Source organism: Hyperolius riggenbachi, chromosome 7 (assembly GCF_040937935.1).
Source record: "Hyperolius riggenbachi isolate aHypRig1 chromosome 7, aHypRig1.pri, whole genome shotgun sequence".
NCBI classification, from domain to species: domain Eukaryota; kingdom Metazoa; phylum Chordata; class Amphibia; order Anura; family Hyperoliidae; genus Hyperolius; species Hyperolius riggenbachi.
The window spans coordinates 36,731,419-36,746,434 of record NC_090652.1 but is presented as its reverse complement, the minus strand read 5'-3'; the positions used below and the strand labels follow the sequence as shown (position 1 = coordinate 36,746,434).

Below are 15,016 nucleotides of genomic sequence, written 5' to 3'. Positions count from 1 at the left end.
TCCTTTTCTGCCTTGGCACTGTAGCAAGGGCTTATGGGAGCTCAGTCTGGGGAGGAGGAGGCTACTAGCCATTGATTTCAGAGGCAGAGGGGAGGAGAGAGGAGGAGAGGGAACTGAATTTACACACAGGCAAGGTGATAGCATCTTCAGCCCTCAGCCTGTGACAAACAGAACATGGCCGCTCTCATTGTATCACAGGATTAATCATAAACTTTTAAAGCTGTTTGCAGCTAGATATGCTGTGTAAACTATCTAAACTTTAGATAAGATATGTAGACAAGTTACTTGTTATAGTTAGTTTTTAATCTCGGATCCGCTTTAAATGGAATGAAGCTTTGTGTTGTTTTTGTATCTGCTGGGTGTAGAGATGTGTGTATCTGAGGGAAAAGTACTCACCGCTAAAAGCCCAGATTGTGGCAAGTCACCTGAAAGCAGTTTAAAGGGAAACTCCTTACAGAATCTGACCGATCAGTATGACCCCCGGCAAATGGCATTTTTCGAAATGATGTAAATGTGGCAGCCTCTCTATTCCTCATTGTAGGTTTTCCGTTATAATCAGACACTTGAAAATGTTAACATTTCCCATTGCAGCCCATTTTGCATTCTATACTGTACACTTGTGAATGACTCCTCCCACCAAGCTCCTCCCTCACGCTTTAATTGGGCAACATTGTCTTTCAGGTACAGAGTCTGGTGACCAAGACAATCTTGCTGCCCAAGCATCGGAGAAACCGGCAACAGGTAAGACGGCCACAAGGGGATGCAAAGCCCAGGAAAAACTTTAGAGCTTAGCTAAGCGAAATGGTAATTTTGTCCGAGACACCTCTGGCAGCCAGGCTGGGCTCAGTGAATCCATGTACTGTTCTATGGGAAGGAAAGTGAGAAGAGATGCATTAGGCTCCCCACAGCATCCAGGGATAAAGCAGCTAGCTAGAATATGTCACCACGTCCGATTGGTGGTTGTGGTTTGTGACAGGCATGGAAATTGCGGAAGTGCTGTGCAGACATCGATTGATGACCAGATGAGAACAGTTATTTGTGCCAATGAAGGTTTAATGTCTCTATGCCTATATAAAGAAGAATCCCATTTATCACCATGTGCTGTCTGGTTCTGAGTCTGATACTTGCCTTGCTTGTGTCCTGGGTGGCTTCGGATAAACCAAAACATAATGTCTTAGAGGTGACGTTATATTACCCTCCCTGACAGTATAATTATTTCTGGATTTTAGGGTCCTTTCAGAACACTTTCAGACCCTAAACCAGGGGAAAAAAATCAAGCTGCTAGAGAGCCTGCAGCAGCCCCAGCCCTCCCTCACCTCCCTGGGATCCAGCACTGCAATGTTCCCTCCGTCCTCCAGGTGGCGCTGTAACCCTGTTGTGAGATCGCCAATGGCAATCTCACTAGAGGGATGCAGAGACTCAGAGGACAGGAAGGGGATTGGCTACCAACGTCTGGATCCCGGGGCAGGTGAGTTAAGATGCCCGCTGCGCGCTGTACTCTGCATAGAGCTCCCGGCGGCTACCACAAGTCACGCTCGGGGTTACCGCCAGGGAGGTTAAATTTAGGTCACGTGAGTGTGGGGGCAGTCAATGGTATCAATTCCTTCATCCTCCATTGTCTTACACCAGAAGGAACCCAAGACCCCCTCTGCACCAGTGTAGGGTTTGACAGTGTGTCCCAGGATTTTACCCAATACCTAATGGCAGTCAAGGTGGCCTTGTCTAGCCTGTTGAGGGTTTAGTGTCCCTCCTTGGATGTTCCTCCCCAGACCAACACTGACCCACCACCAAACTGGTGATCCTAAGCAATGTTACAGGCAGCACTAGAGGGTGGCGGGCCCTCAGGCCATCATGAAGTCTGTTATAAATTTTTTGGTCATAGACCTTTACACCAATGGCCTGCTGGAGGGCATTTTATAAGGCTCAGGCTCTCTTAGAATCCCCGCCAACCTCTTGAGACACGTCTGAGAGATACGTCAAATCTCCTATTGATGTGCCATGCCGGTGGAGTTAGGCTACCTGGGCAAGCTTTGTAGGGTCCAGGTATTGCCTCAGGCTGCCAGTAGAGGCACCAGGGCCGTTTCTAGGGCCGTGCGGCCCGTGCCGCTGCCCTGGGCGCAGAGGAAGGGGGGGCGCTGTGATAGCGGGGGGAGCCGGAGCTGCGGGGAGGGCAGCCCGACCTCTCCCTCCCTCTCCCCGGGCCGCCCTCCATGCTCCCCCCTCGGACTGCAGGCAGCAGAGTTAGCGCGCAGGGAAGCGCTGCTGTACACAGTTGTTACTCACCTCCCTGGATCCGATCGCCGCTCCCGCCCTGCTGGTCTCCTCTCTGCCTAGCCGCTGATACACACGCGGCTGCTTCCTGTGTAAACAGGACGCAGCGACAGCGTGTGTATCAGCGGCTACATTGCAGAGAGGAGACCAGCAGGGCGGGAGCGGCTATCGGATCCAGGGAGGTGAGTAACTGTACAGCAGCGCTTCCCTGCGCGCTAACTCTGTTGCCTGTAGTCCGAGGGGGGGAGCATGGAGGGCGGCCCGGGGAGAGGGAGGGAGAGGTCGGGCTGCCCTCCCCGCGGCTCCGGCTCCCCCCTCCGCCATTATGAGGGGGCACCTACCTACTTAACCTATACTGGGCAAGCTACCTATCTATCCTATACTGGGGGGCAGCTACCTATCTAACCTATGCTGGGGGGCAGCTACCTGTCTAACCTATGCTGGGGGGCAGCTACCTATCTATCCTATGCTGGGGGGCAGCTACCTATCTATCCTATGCTGGGGGGCAGCTACCTGTCTAACCTATACTGGGGGGCAGCTACCTGTCTAACCTATGCTGGGGGGCAGCTACCTGTCTAACCTATGCTGGGGGGCAGCTACTTGTCTAACCTATGCTGGGGGGGCAGCTACCTGTCTAACCTATGCTGGGGGGCAGCTACCTGTCTAACCTATGCTGGGGGGCAGCTACCTATCTAATCTATACTGGGGGCACCTACGTAATCTAACCTATACTGGGGGCACCTACCTAATCTAACCTATACTGGGGGGCAGCTACCTAATCTAACCTATACTGGGGGGAAGCTACCTATCCAACCTATACTGGGGGCACTTATCTAACCTGTATTGGGGGCACCTACCTACCTAGCTAGCCTATACAGGTGGCAACTATACTGGCTACCTATACTGGGGGCACCTACCTAACTAACCTATACTGGGGGTACCTACCTATCTAATCTATGCTGGGGGCAACTATACTGGCTACCTATATTGGAGGCACCTACCTAGCTAACCTGTACTGGGGGCACCTACTTATCTAACTTATACCGGGGGGGGGGGGGGCTGCCTATCTAACATATACTGGGGACAACTATACTGGCTATCTATACTGGTGGCAACTACCTGGCTAACCTATACTGGGGGCAACTTTACTGGCTCACCTATGCCTGGCCACCTATACTCGGGGGAGACCTATAGCTGGCTACCTATACCGGGGGGGCGCAATTTTTACACCCTCGCCCTGGGTGCATTTTAGCCTAGAAACTGCACTGAGAGACACTGAAAATAGCCACATACAAATCTAGTAAAAAGAGAACCGAGAAGATGAGGAAGGAAAAGGCTCCACCTGCTAAGCCGTTCCTGCTTTGGTGGCCGTCTCATCGTTGTCCCTCCAGTGCACCTATTGTTAATTTCATTAACCTCAAAGTAGATTGACCTTAAGCCATACTCTGACTGTAGATGTTGTGTGTTGTACACTATTGCGCCTCCAACTGTGCCCTTTCCCTGCTTTCCATAAAATAATGGATTGAGCTGTTGCCATTTTGTGTTTTAGGACCACGGAATAATCGACAACAGACCAAACCTGTTCCCCCTGGCACAGCCCCCAAGACAGGTGAGGAACCGTTATGTGGTTTTATGGCAATAAAATGTCAATTTCATTAACATTAAAGTGGTCTGAAACTCAGCATTTCTTCTTTGATCTAAAATATTGCTTACAGCATTAAAGTGGATCTGAGGTGAAGATTTGCACCTTTCATTAATGTGACTCTTATAGATAATTTTTAGGGCAATCTTCTCCTCAAAAAGTTTTATTTTTTTGTTTTCTTACTTAATTGCCTCATAAAGTAATAATGCCACTCCCCCAGCCCTTCCAACGCCTCGGCGTTCTCAGTCCCATGACCCACATGCTTATGGGAGCTCAGTCTCGGCAGGAGGAGTCTTTCACTGAAGCAGGAGAAGGGGGCGTTCCTAGCCAGAAGCAGCTGAACTCACGCGATGCTTGTGTGAGTTCAGCACTTGTCAGCGAGTCAGCCTGGTTTCTTGTTTATTTATATTTTTAATTGAAGTCTGTGAGTAATTGGAGTCTGTGAGCTGTGCGTAACAGCTCAATACAAGATCCCCTCCTTCCCTAAACTCCAATGACAGTCGACACTGACTGCAAGTAACTTGATACCTCCCCCTGCACTCACATCCACACTTCCTCTGCATTACGTCCCTTATTACATCTCTTCACCTGCTGGGCTCCAGAAACAAAACGGGGAGTAATGAGCTGGAGCGTGATGTGCAGTTTCACTTTCTTGTGGTCACTTCCTCTCTGCACAATGATTGAAGTTTTGTTTATCTGTGCCTGCATTCCATCAGACCAGCTAATGGCCACACACAGTGCAACACTGTAAGTTACGATGTGTAACTGAGCAGTGAGCACAAGATGTACTTTCTGTTGTGTGATCTTATTAATGTATGATGAATGAGGATTTGTCAGCTGGCTGCAGTGGAGATGGCTGTAGCTGGCTATAAAACGCCTGTGGCACTACAAATGACAGCATGTCCCATCAGTAATTATTAGCAACAAAGGTTTAGTAATATCTGGTTTCCACAGCTCAGTTCAGCATTCCCTGAATTACAGTTCAGCATTCACTCAAATTACACCCCAGCACACACTGAGCATGCACGAGATTTCATGGGCAAGGGGACGGAGAGGGGAGGAGGGAGGAGATGGGACAGGCTGAGGGCTGGAGATGCAAAGCAGATTTGCTTGTGTGTAATGTGAACATGGCCGCTCTCATTGTATCACAGGAAACAAATATAGTTTACTTTTGAAGCTGTTTGCTGCTAGATGGCCTGAGTAAACTATCTAAACCTAATATAAGATATATAGATAATTTACTTGCTATAGTTAGTTTTTCATCTCGGATCCGCTTTAAACCTACTAGCACATTTTTTTAAGCAGAACAGCATTCAAACAGTTAAACACAGAACTTTACTCTGCACTGGAAAGCTCCTTCAGCTTATGATCTGCATCCAGAGAGGAGATAACATTATCTTTTGTTTACATTCCCCAGTTGTTACATTGTGTGTAACAACTGAAAACAAGCTCCCTCTGCTTCTAGCATACGCACAGTTCAGATGAGCTCACTAGTAGATTTTAATATATAATAAAAAGCAGCTTGATTAGATTGCAATGGCTGCTTTCAGAGCAGATAAACTGTACTTTGGGAACTTGTAATTTGTAAATGGACAATATTACTTGTGCAAAAAAGCAAATATGATAACTGTATGGGTAATAAAAAGTAGGAAAACACATTTTTATTGAATGTTATGTTTCAGACCACTTTAAATTGACCTTATGCCACACTGACTATAGATGTTGTGTGTTTTTTTTTTTTCATTCAAGTTTTTATTAAGAAGTAAAAGCTTGATACATATTAACTTGCACTGATTAATATACAGTGTACAGAATGTAACAACAGTGTCCAATATAAAGAAATACAAACTTAAGTTACAACATTACCAATACAAGGAAACCCCAGGGTATCCCTCTTAACATGAGTAGCAGATTAAAGTGAATCTGGAATGGTGGTGGGGATTACCAAGCTCCCCAATCATCCTACCATTCCTCTGAGGGAAGCCCTGGAATGTTACAATTATCAGATAACTTCTTAAGGACTTTTTTGTTTATTTATAAAGAGAATACCTAAGGGAGGTAAGAGAGAGAGAGAGAAAATGAAGAAAGTAAAGAAAAAGAGTAGGAAGAAAGAGAGCAGATCGAGTGTCTGGATTATGCTTTTTAGTTATGAGACTATGGAGACCATACTAGTCTAGGGTGCATATACCCCTAGTTCTCATCTAACTGAACCCTGCTCAATTCACAAACAGAGGAGATCTCTCCCAAATCTTGTTAAATCTGTGTATAGTGTCCGACAGTTGAGCAGTAAGATATTCTAGTTTATAGACATAGGCCACTCTATTCAGATACTCCTGCTTAGAAGGACAGGAGGTCTTTTTCCAATATAAAGCAATCAGACATCTAGCGGCTGTTAAATAGTGATTCACTAATCTCTGGGTATGCGCCCTGATTTTAGGAATTGGTTAGATGTTGTGTGTTTTACACTATTGCACCTCCAACTGTGCCCTTTCCCTGCTGGCCATAAAATAATGGATTTAGTATGGATTACATCAAATACTGCTGACAGTTTTCTGCATATCTAGAAATTGGTGTCCATGATCACCCCTTCCCACCTCCATATGGGGGCACTCAAAACCTAAGGTCAGCTCTCCGGAAGCAAGCCAAATGACCTAGCGGAATGTTATCTCGCCCTGTATGGGTGGTATGTGTTCGGCTCTTCCTGGGATCCTTTGCCAGAGATGTAGAAGCTGGAGGTTTCTGCGCTATAGCTTAGCTTCTCCCAGCTCTTTACTCCTCTGGAAAGATTTCTCGGATGATGTTCCTGGGATGTGTTGGAGCTAATCCTATAACTTAGGCATCCGCCCCCATTGCGCTGACCACTGCTGGAGCCACTTTGGCCTTCATGTTCCACCTCCTCTCGATTCTCTTCCAGTTCCTGGAGCTCCTCCAGCCTCTTATACGCCTCCTTCCTGATGTTGGCCGTCACTTGTCACTGCTACATTTATCATCTCTACTATCACCTGGTCTTTGTCTACTGCCATCCAGGGATGCTCAAAAAAACCAGATTCAGATGAAATCTGCTACTTAAATCACCTGTGCGGGTGGGCGAGGGGGGTTAATTGTACCCATCAGACTTCTTCTTAGATCTGTCCCTCGGCACCTCCCACAATGCGTTCCAAGCGCGTCACGTGACTGCACACTTCCTCCTTCAACCCGGAAGGAGGAAGTGTTTGTAATCACGTGACCACGGCTCGGAACGCAGCATGGGAGGCCCCGAGGGACGGATCTAAGAAGACGGCTGATGGGTAAGGTTAACCCCCTCGCCCACCTGCACAGGTGATTTAATTAGCAGGATGAAGTCCGAATAAACCTATTCAGATTTCATCCGGTAATCATCACTGCTGCCATAATTTCCAGCCAATTGGCTAATGCTTGTTTTCCTGGAATACTTAGGACAATTATCAGGTCCACAAATGAAATACTACAGTCAAGGATTCACAGTGTGGACCTAATTAGTTACTTATATAAAGACATTTACATCAGCAACACTAAATATTCAGGGCCCGTTCTCACTTGAGCGGCAAGGGCAAACTGCTAGCAGTTTTTAAAAAAACACTACAACATGTAACACATGGCAGTGTTCTCTGTTAGCGTTAACCGCAAACGTGTTACATGCAGCGGTTTGCCGGCAGTTCACGTTTAGCATGCATAGCATCGCTAATCGCGATTGCTCCAAAACTGCCGCAGTGTCCAGTGATTTTTCCTCATTAAACGCGTGAAAATCACTCCCGCAAAACGCTGGCGGTAATTGCCGGCGTTTTACATGTGAACGGGGCCTTACTGTTAAAGGACTCTGCGTTTCGTGAACAATTCTCACTTTTTCCTGAGTCCAGTTGTGTGGGTGTAAGGTTTTACTTTTAAATTCAAACAGGAGCATGGCCATATAAAATGTATGTCGAAAGTCTCTCTAAGGCCTGGTTCATATTGCATTTTTGAACCAAAAGCATCCGGTGAGCGGATCTGGTCTCCGCTTCACTGGATCCGGATGGCTCTGTCCGCGGCCCGGTTCACATAGTGAAAACGGATCTGATCAATGATTGATCGGATCCGTTTTCACTTAGCAAATACATACCTAATCTTCCGTAGCAGCCGGCGGTAGAGGCTTCCTATTCTTCCACTGTGACTACACCGCGCCATGTGACTAGTCACATGACGCGGAGGAAGACGGAAGCCTCTACCGCTGGCTGCTATGGAAGATTAGGTATGTATAAACCCTCCCTCACCCACCAGCCCGGCTGCTGCATCCCCCTTCCTCACCCTCCCGTCGATCAGGTTTGCATCGGCCCATGCCCCCATCCCTCGTGGAACCGTCAGTTTCTTTCTGTTTTCCATTGCCCTAGTCTAGTTTCGCTCGCTAAGCAGAACGGTCCGGAAAATTAGGGCCTGCAGCAATTTTTAGATCCGGGGACCGGAACGTATCCGTACCAACAGACGCATGTGAATGGATCCATAGGTTAACATTGGATCCTTTCACATCCGTTCCGTTTGTACAGTATACCTTCTGGTTCCGATCCGGAAAAAAACGCTAATGTGAACCGGGCCTAACTGGGAAAATATACCTCAAACATGCAGCCCACATCCTACATGCATCTTCTATGTAAATTCAATTTTTACAGAAAACATTTATTAATTTTTTTGACGACTATAAATACATTAAGAAGAATGCTCCCATTCATCTCAATGTGGGATGTGGTGGATCCCGGCGGTAAAGAAAGTGCACAGATGCTGCTAAATGTCCATCTCAACCAGCCCTAACACAGTCTAGAGACTTTTTTTTTTTTGCAGGGAAGCCCTTTAACTTACCAGTATGTCTTTGAGATTCTTCAATCCAAGTAGAAGAAAATAGTCCAGTACTCAAACAGTTGATGTGAGTAATAAGGAACCATCTCGTCTCTTTTCGTTGTCTGCGTGGTCAGTGGTGGATTTAGAGACGGAAATGCATTTGCTTGAAAACCAGAAGGAAGGGTACAAAAAAAGAAGGAACAGAGTCGGGCATCTTCCATGCTAGTATTTTATTGCTGCCGTGGCCAGTACCATTCTAGGGCAAACAATCACAGCTATGTGCTTATGCTAACATCGTGCATGGAGGCAGTGGGAGAGGAGGTTGGTGAACCGGGTACTAGTGATGTGTCGTTTGGTAACGAGTCTGTTCTAGGAGCTGATGCTTTGAGGCGAAAAAGAGGCGCTTCAACCACTCCTGTTCATCTCTGGTGTTTGTACTGAAAAGGGGTGGGATGTGTATCTGCAGGGGGCAGTGCTGGCAGGTAAGTGAGAGGTGTAGAAGAGAGCGGTGGGCGGAGTATAGTTACCTCAGATCCTGAAGGCGGAGCTGGTAGTGAAGATCATGATTTGTAGTCTGAGAGCGGTGGGCAGGGCTGTGAGACAGAGGAGGCAGGGCAGGCCATGCTAAGGGGAGAAGGCGGAGCTGGCTTCGCTCAAGGGGAGGAGCCATGGCCAGAAGCTGCAAATAAGCGTCTAACTGATACTAACCAGAGCCATTTGGGAGCCGTAAGAGCCGGCTCTTTAAAGGGAGCCAAAGCGTTGAAAAGAGCTGGAGTTCCCATCACTACCGGGCACTAGGGGGACGAACGACGATCGTTTTGTGTCTATGCAGATGATAGCTCCTATACAATATAGGATAACTGACTTATCAGCGCTTAAATCAGTAAAGCGTTAATTCTCCCAGAGTCAGTTATATGCAGAGTCGTAACTAGAAATCAATGGGCCCGCTGCAAAACTTTGGATCCTCCCCCCCCCCCCCCCCCCACGCAGGTGAACTGAGACCCAATGTTATTCAGTTGGCTAGCTAGTGCACAGGTTTACGCACATAATAGTAAAGGTTTGCGCGCATTAACTTTCGCATTCACGGGCTAATAAATGCGTTGGCGCGTGAACGCAAAAGTTAATGCACACTAACCTGTACGCACACTAACCTGCGCGCTAAGCATAGCACGGCCGTGCTATTATTTATCGTGGCTTGGTGAATCAGTCTCTAGGTGTGCAGAAAACGCATACAGAAAAAATGCAAACCGAAAACTGACAGACAAGTCTGCTCCCAGCCATGGCTTTTTATTACATTCACTCATTTCACCTCCAATGGTGGCAAAACAGGCTCTGCAGACTCCTCCAGCATCACTACAGTACACAGCAGTTGGGGAGGGGGGTGGAGAGGCTGGGGGCAGGGCTCTGTACTTAAAGAGACACTTAAGCCAGAAAATAAAAATGAGTTTTACTCACCTGGGGCTTCTACCAGCCCCCTGCAGCAGTCCTGTGCCCTCGCAGTCACTCAATAATCCTCTGGTCCCCCGCTGACAGCTAGTTTTGTTTTTGCCGACAGACCCGTCAGGACTGGCCACGCGTATCTTTTTCCGCATTCCCAACTGTAATTAGCGCTATTGCGGGCCGCAACGCGTACAAAAATACGCGTTGCCGCATTACGCACGCAGTCCGCAATAGCGCTAATTACAGTCGAAAATGCTACGCGTGGCCAGTCCTGACGGGCCTGTCGGCAAAAACGAAACTAGTTGGCAGCGGGGGACCAGAGGATTAGTGAGTGACTGCGAGGGCACAGGACTGCTGCAAAGGGCTGGTAGAAGCCCCAGGTGAGTAAAACTCTTTTTTTTCTGGCTTAAAGAGACTCCGTAACAAAAATTGCATCCTATTTTTTATCATCCTACAAGTTCCAAAAGCTATTCTAATGTGCTCTGGCTTACTGCAACACTTTCTGCTATCACAGTCTCTGTAATAAATCAATGTATCTTTCCCCTGTCAGACTTGTCGGCCTGTGTCTGGAAGGCTGCCAAGTTCTTCAGTGTTGTGGTTCTGCTATGAACTCCCCCTTCCAGGCCCCTCTATGCACACTGCCTGTGCATTATTTAGATTAGGGCAGCTTCTCTCTTCTCTCTTATCTTTTACAAGCTGGATAAATCGTCCTCTGAGCTGGCTGGGCTTTCACATACTGAGGAATTACAGACAAAGGCAAAGCTGTTTGCAGGAAGAAAAGAGCAGCCTGAAACTTCAGTGCATGAGAGATGCAGGGGGAAAGAAACACACAAATGATCTCTTGAGATTCAAAAGGAAGGGTGTATACAGCCTGCTTGTGTATGAATGTATTTTCTATGTGTGGACATACTGTACATCAACCTACTTCCTGTTTTGGTGGCCATTTTGTTTGTTTATAAACAAATGTTTTAAAACTGTTTTTAACCACTTTTAATGCGGCGGGGAGCGGCGAAATTGTGACAGAGGGTAATAGGAGATGTCCCCTAACGCACTGGTATGTTTACTTTTGTGCGATTTTAACAATACAGATTCGCTTTAAGGTTCACTTTAAGACCCTGCTGTACACTGAATAGGGACTGTCTACAAATGTTTGACTGCAAAACTTCGTATTATTCCTTATCAGCTGCAAAGCAGATGCAGTCATTAGAACAACTGTGCAGAGAGCAGAAAGTTTTTTTTTTTTTCAATCCGTGCCCTAAGTTGTCAGTCTCTCAGGACAGGGAAAAGACATTTCCCCCCACGGGGCTCCCTGCGGCTGCATCCCTTGCAGGGTCTAGTCTTGTTACGCCCCTGGTTATATGGGTTGCAAGACCACAATATAGATTTGTAACTGCTACCCCTCAGATGGAAATAATTAGAACACTTAGACCAAAATCTTTTTATGTAAAAATATATTCCTGTAGTTCTATACATAGAATATACAAAACTTATATAGAACAGGGTTATAATCAGCATTCAAATAAAAATACAAATACATTGGAAAAGTATTTGTTGTCAAAATTTACATTAGCATAAATATATCAGAACATTACCAGCCCCTCTGATCCTCTCTCTCTTTCTGTCTCTCTCCTCTAATTTTTTGGATTCGGCAGCCCCCACTCAATGTAAGTTTCCACCTTTATACTACACTAAGAACCTGCTTCTCCCTTAAAGGGAACCTAAACTGAGAAGAATATGGATTTTTCCTTTTAAAATAATGCCAGTTGCCTGACTCTCCTGCTGATCCTGTGTCTCTAATACTTTTAGCCACAGCCCCTGAACAAGCATGCAGATCAGGTGCTCTGACTGAAGTCAGACTGGATTAGCTGCATGCTTGTTTCAGGTCTGTGATTCAGCCACTACTGCAGCCAAAGAGATCAGCTGGACTGCCAGGCAACTGGTATTGTTTAAAAGCAAACATCCATATCCCTCTGATTTAAAGGGACCCCGAGTAGCGCTAAAAAGAAAAAAAAATGTGGATTTCCCTGGGGCTTCCTCCAGCCCATGTAGCTTGCGAGGTCCCTTGACATCCTCTGGGTCACCTCCCGAGTTCCGTTGCCGGCACCATTATACCTGGCGATTATCATGCGCCTGTCACAGTAAGCATCCTGCAGATGCGCGGTTTTGAGAACCTAATTCTCTTCATGTTTTCTTCAGTTGCTGGTGCGGTTGGACGTCCTGCGGGTTCAACACCCTCCACATCTTCTCAACTATCGGAGAAAGGTAGGTGTCAACTTTCGCATGTCTGTAGCAGTCTTGTTAAAGCAGATCTGAGGTAAAATTAAAATTAAATAAACCAGATACTTACCTAAGGATAGGAGAGGCTCTGGGTCCTATAGAGCAGTGTTCCCCAAGCCTGTTCTCAAGGCCCACCAATAGCACATGTTTTGTGGAGATCCACAGAGGTAATCAGCTCTGCTGAAATACTAATTCTCACTTGTGCATGTTTGTGGTTTCCTGCAAAACATCAAACTGTACTGTTGTTGGGTATTGAGGACAGGGTTGGGGAACTCTGCGAGCGTTCCCGTTACAGCGCTATCACCCCATTCAAATCTGCTCCCACGGGAGGCATTGGAAGGCTTTGGGGGCCTGAATGGTTCCGAAGACGGGCAGCTTCGTACTTGGGACCGGTTATCCCTGCCAGATTTCAGTTACCACCAATTGAATCTGCTCCTGACCAGCTCACGGAGCACTGCTTTCGTACCAACAGTAGAGTGAGTGGGCTGTAGCAAAGGGGAAGCAGCATGAACGGTGAGAGCAACAGGTCTGTTTTTCACCTTTCAGCGCTCCTTCCATTCATTCGTCTATAACTTTATCATTACTTATCACAATGAAATGAACTATATCTTGTTTTTTCGCCACCAATTAGGCTTTCTTTAGGTGGGACATATGCCAAGAATTATTTTATTCTAAATGTGTTTTAATGGGAAAATAGGAAAAAATGTGGGAAAAAAATAATTTTTCAGTTTTCGGCCTTTATAGTTTTTAAATAATGCATACTACTGCAATTAAAACCCATGAAATGTATTTGCCCATTTGTCCCGGTTATAAAACCATTTAAATTATGTCCCTATCACAATGTTTGGCGCCAATATTTTAATTGGAAATAAAGGTGCATTTTTTTCAGCTTTGCGTCCATCCCTAATTACAAGCCCATGGTTTATAAAGTAACAGTGTTATACCCTCTTGACATAAATATTTAAAAAGTTCAGTCCCTGAGGTAACGATTTATGTATTTTTTTAATTGTAATTTTTTCAAAAAATTGGGGAGTGTGGGAGGTAAGGAGTTAATTTTTTGTGTAAAACTAATTTATTTGTATGTGAAAAATGCTTTAGGGTGTAGTTTTACTATTTGGCCACAAGATGGCAACAGTAACTTTTTGTTTAATGCGACCTGCAAGCGTCCTTCCGGACGCTTGCAGGAAGTACTAGGAGGCTGGGAAAGATTTTTTTTTCTTTTTTTTTTTCCACAATGATCGCGCTGCTTATCGGAGAAGCAGCGGATCATTGCGGGGCTTAGATCAACGAACGGGAATGGATTTTCCCGTTCATTGATCTCCGGGTGAGCGGCCGGCGGCGTGTTTATGAGCGGGAGTGCGCGCTAGAGCGAGCGGGCAGCGGCGGGAGCGCGGAAAGTACTTATTTCTCCGTCCCTGATGGTGAAAGGATGGAAAAAGGGACGGACAAATCCGTACGCGTGGGGGTAAAGTGGTTAAAGAGTAACTGTCGGGCATAAAATCAAAAATCGGTTCCTTATTTTTATCTGGTAAACAAGTAATAAGGATGCTAATCAGGCAATCCAAAAGCTAAAATCACTATTACTTTTCTTGTTGATAAATTATCATCCCCCAGTTTACATGACTCTTATTTGGTACACAGAGAATTTGGTACACAAAAGAGAAGTTGCAGGGCATGCTGGGTTGTCTTTTTTTGCTTCTCTACTTCCCCTCAGACTTAACTAATGCAACCTGATTGGCTGAAGCCTCTTTCCCTCTTGTTTTCCCCTCCCACACCTCTGTTCCTCTCTGATTGGCCAACATTTCTCAGGCTGAAACAATGCACTTTTTTATAGTGAAGAGCGGGCAAATCAGGCAGAGGAGAGTAAGGGAGGATATTCCATCACGACTGGCTTCAAAATAGCCACAGTAAATATGGAAACTGTCTAGAATAGGATTCTCTACTTTTCCTTTATAAAATTCACGGGAATCATAACGTGAACAGTGCAATACATATGTAAGTAGAGCAAGTATTTATCTACTTTTATATTTGTGTTTTTTTTTCCTGAGATAGTATGGCTGACAGCTCCTCTTTAAATGTCAATTATTATTATTTATAAAGCGCCAACATATTCCGTGGCACTGTACAATGTAAGAAAACAAACACACAAGAGGAGAAACTCACTCCCAAACAGTTCTCTGCTGCTTTATAAAGCCTGCAGGCTGCTTATAAGCCAATGAGAAGTGCACACATATGTTACACCTAGCTTGCAGTGATTAATCAAACAGAAGCTGAGCAAGTCAGCAAGTCGTTGGAGAGGGCTTCAGTTGCATATAGACAATGGCTATATGACCAGCAGGGGGCACCAGCGTGCAGGATATTCCCTCTCATCTGCCCCCCTCCTAACTAAACTGCATGGGATACTACAATAAAATTAAAAACAATGGTGCATGAGCCAGCCTGGGGCCCCGGGAACTCTCACTGCCCGGGGCCCCAGAACCAGCATCTAACACCATATGTGAGCGCAGCCAAACCCTTGGAGCTGCCACCCCCAAGGCCTGTCTCCAACTGCTCTAAAACTTA

At 46.1% G+C, this 15,016-nt stretch overlaps 1 protein-coding gene across 3 annotated transcripts in view; it reads left to right on the top strand.

Moving 5' to 3' along the window:
- The window catches only part of LOC137524256 (E3 ubiquitin-protein ligase TRIM31-like), a 73,080-nt gene that overhangs the window by 43,781 nt on the left and 14,283 nt on the right, over positions 1-15,016 (top strand). For all 3 annotated transcript variants that reach the window (XM_068243916.1, XM_068243917.1, XM_068243914.1), the window contains 3 exons: positions 682-741; positions 3,821-3,880; positions 12,374-12,439. In XM_068243916.1, coding sequence (XP_068100017.1) covers positions 682-741; positions 3,821-3,880; positions 12,374-12,439 — 186 coding nt within the window. The remainder of the gene's footprint in view (positions 1-681; positions 742-3,820; positions 3,881-12,373; positions 12,440-15,016) is intronic.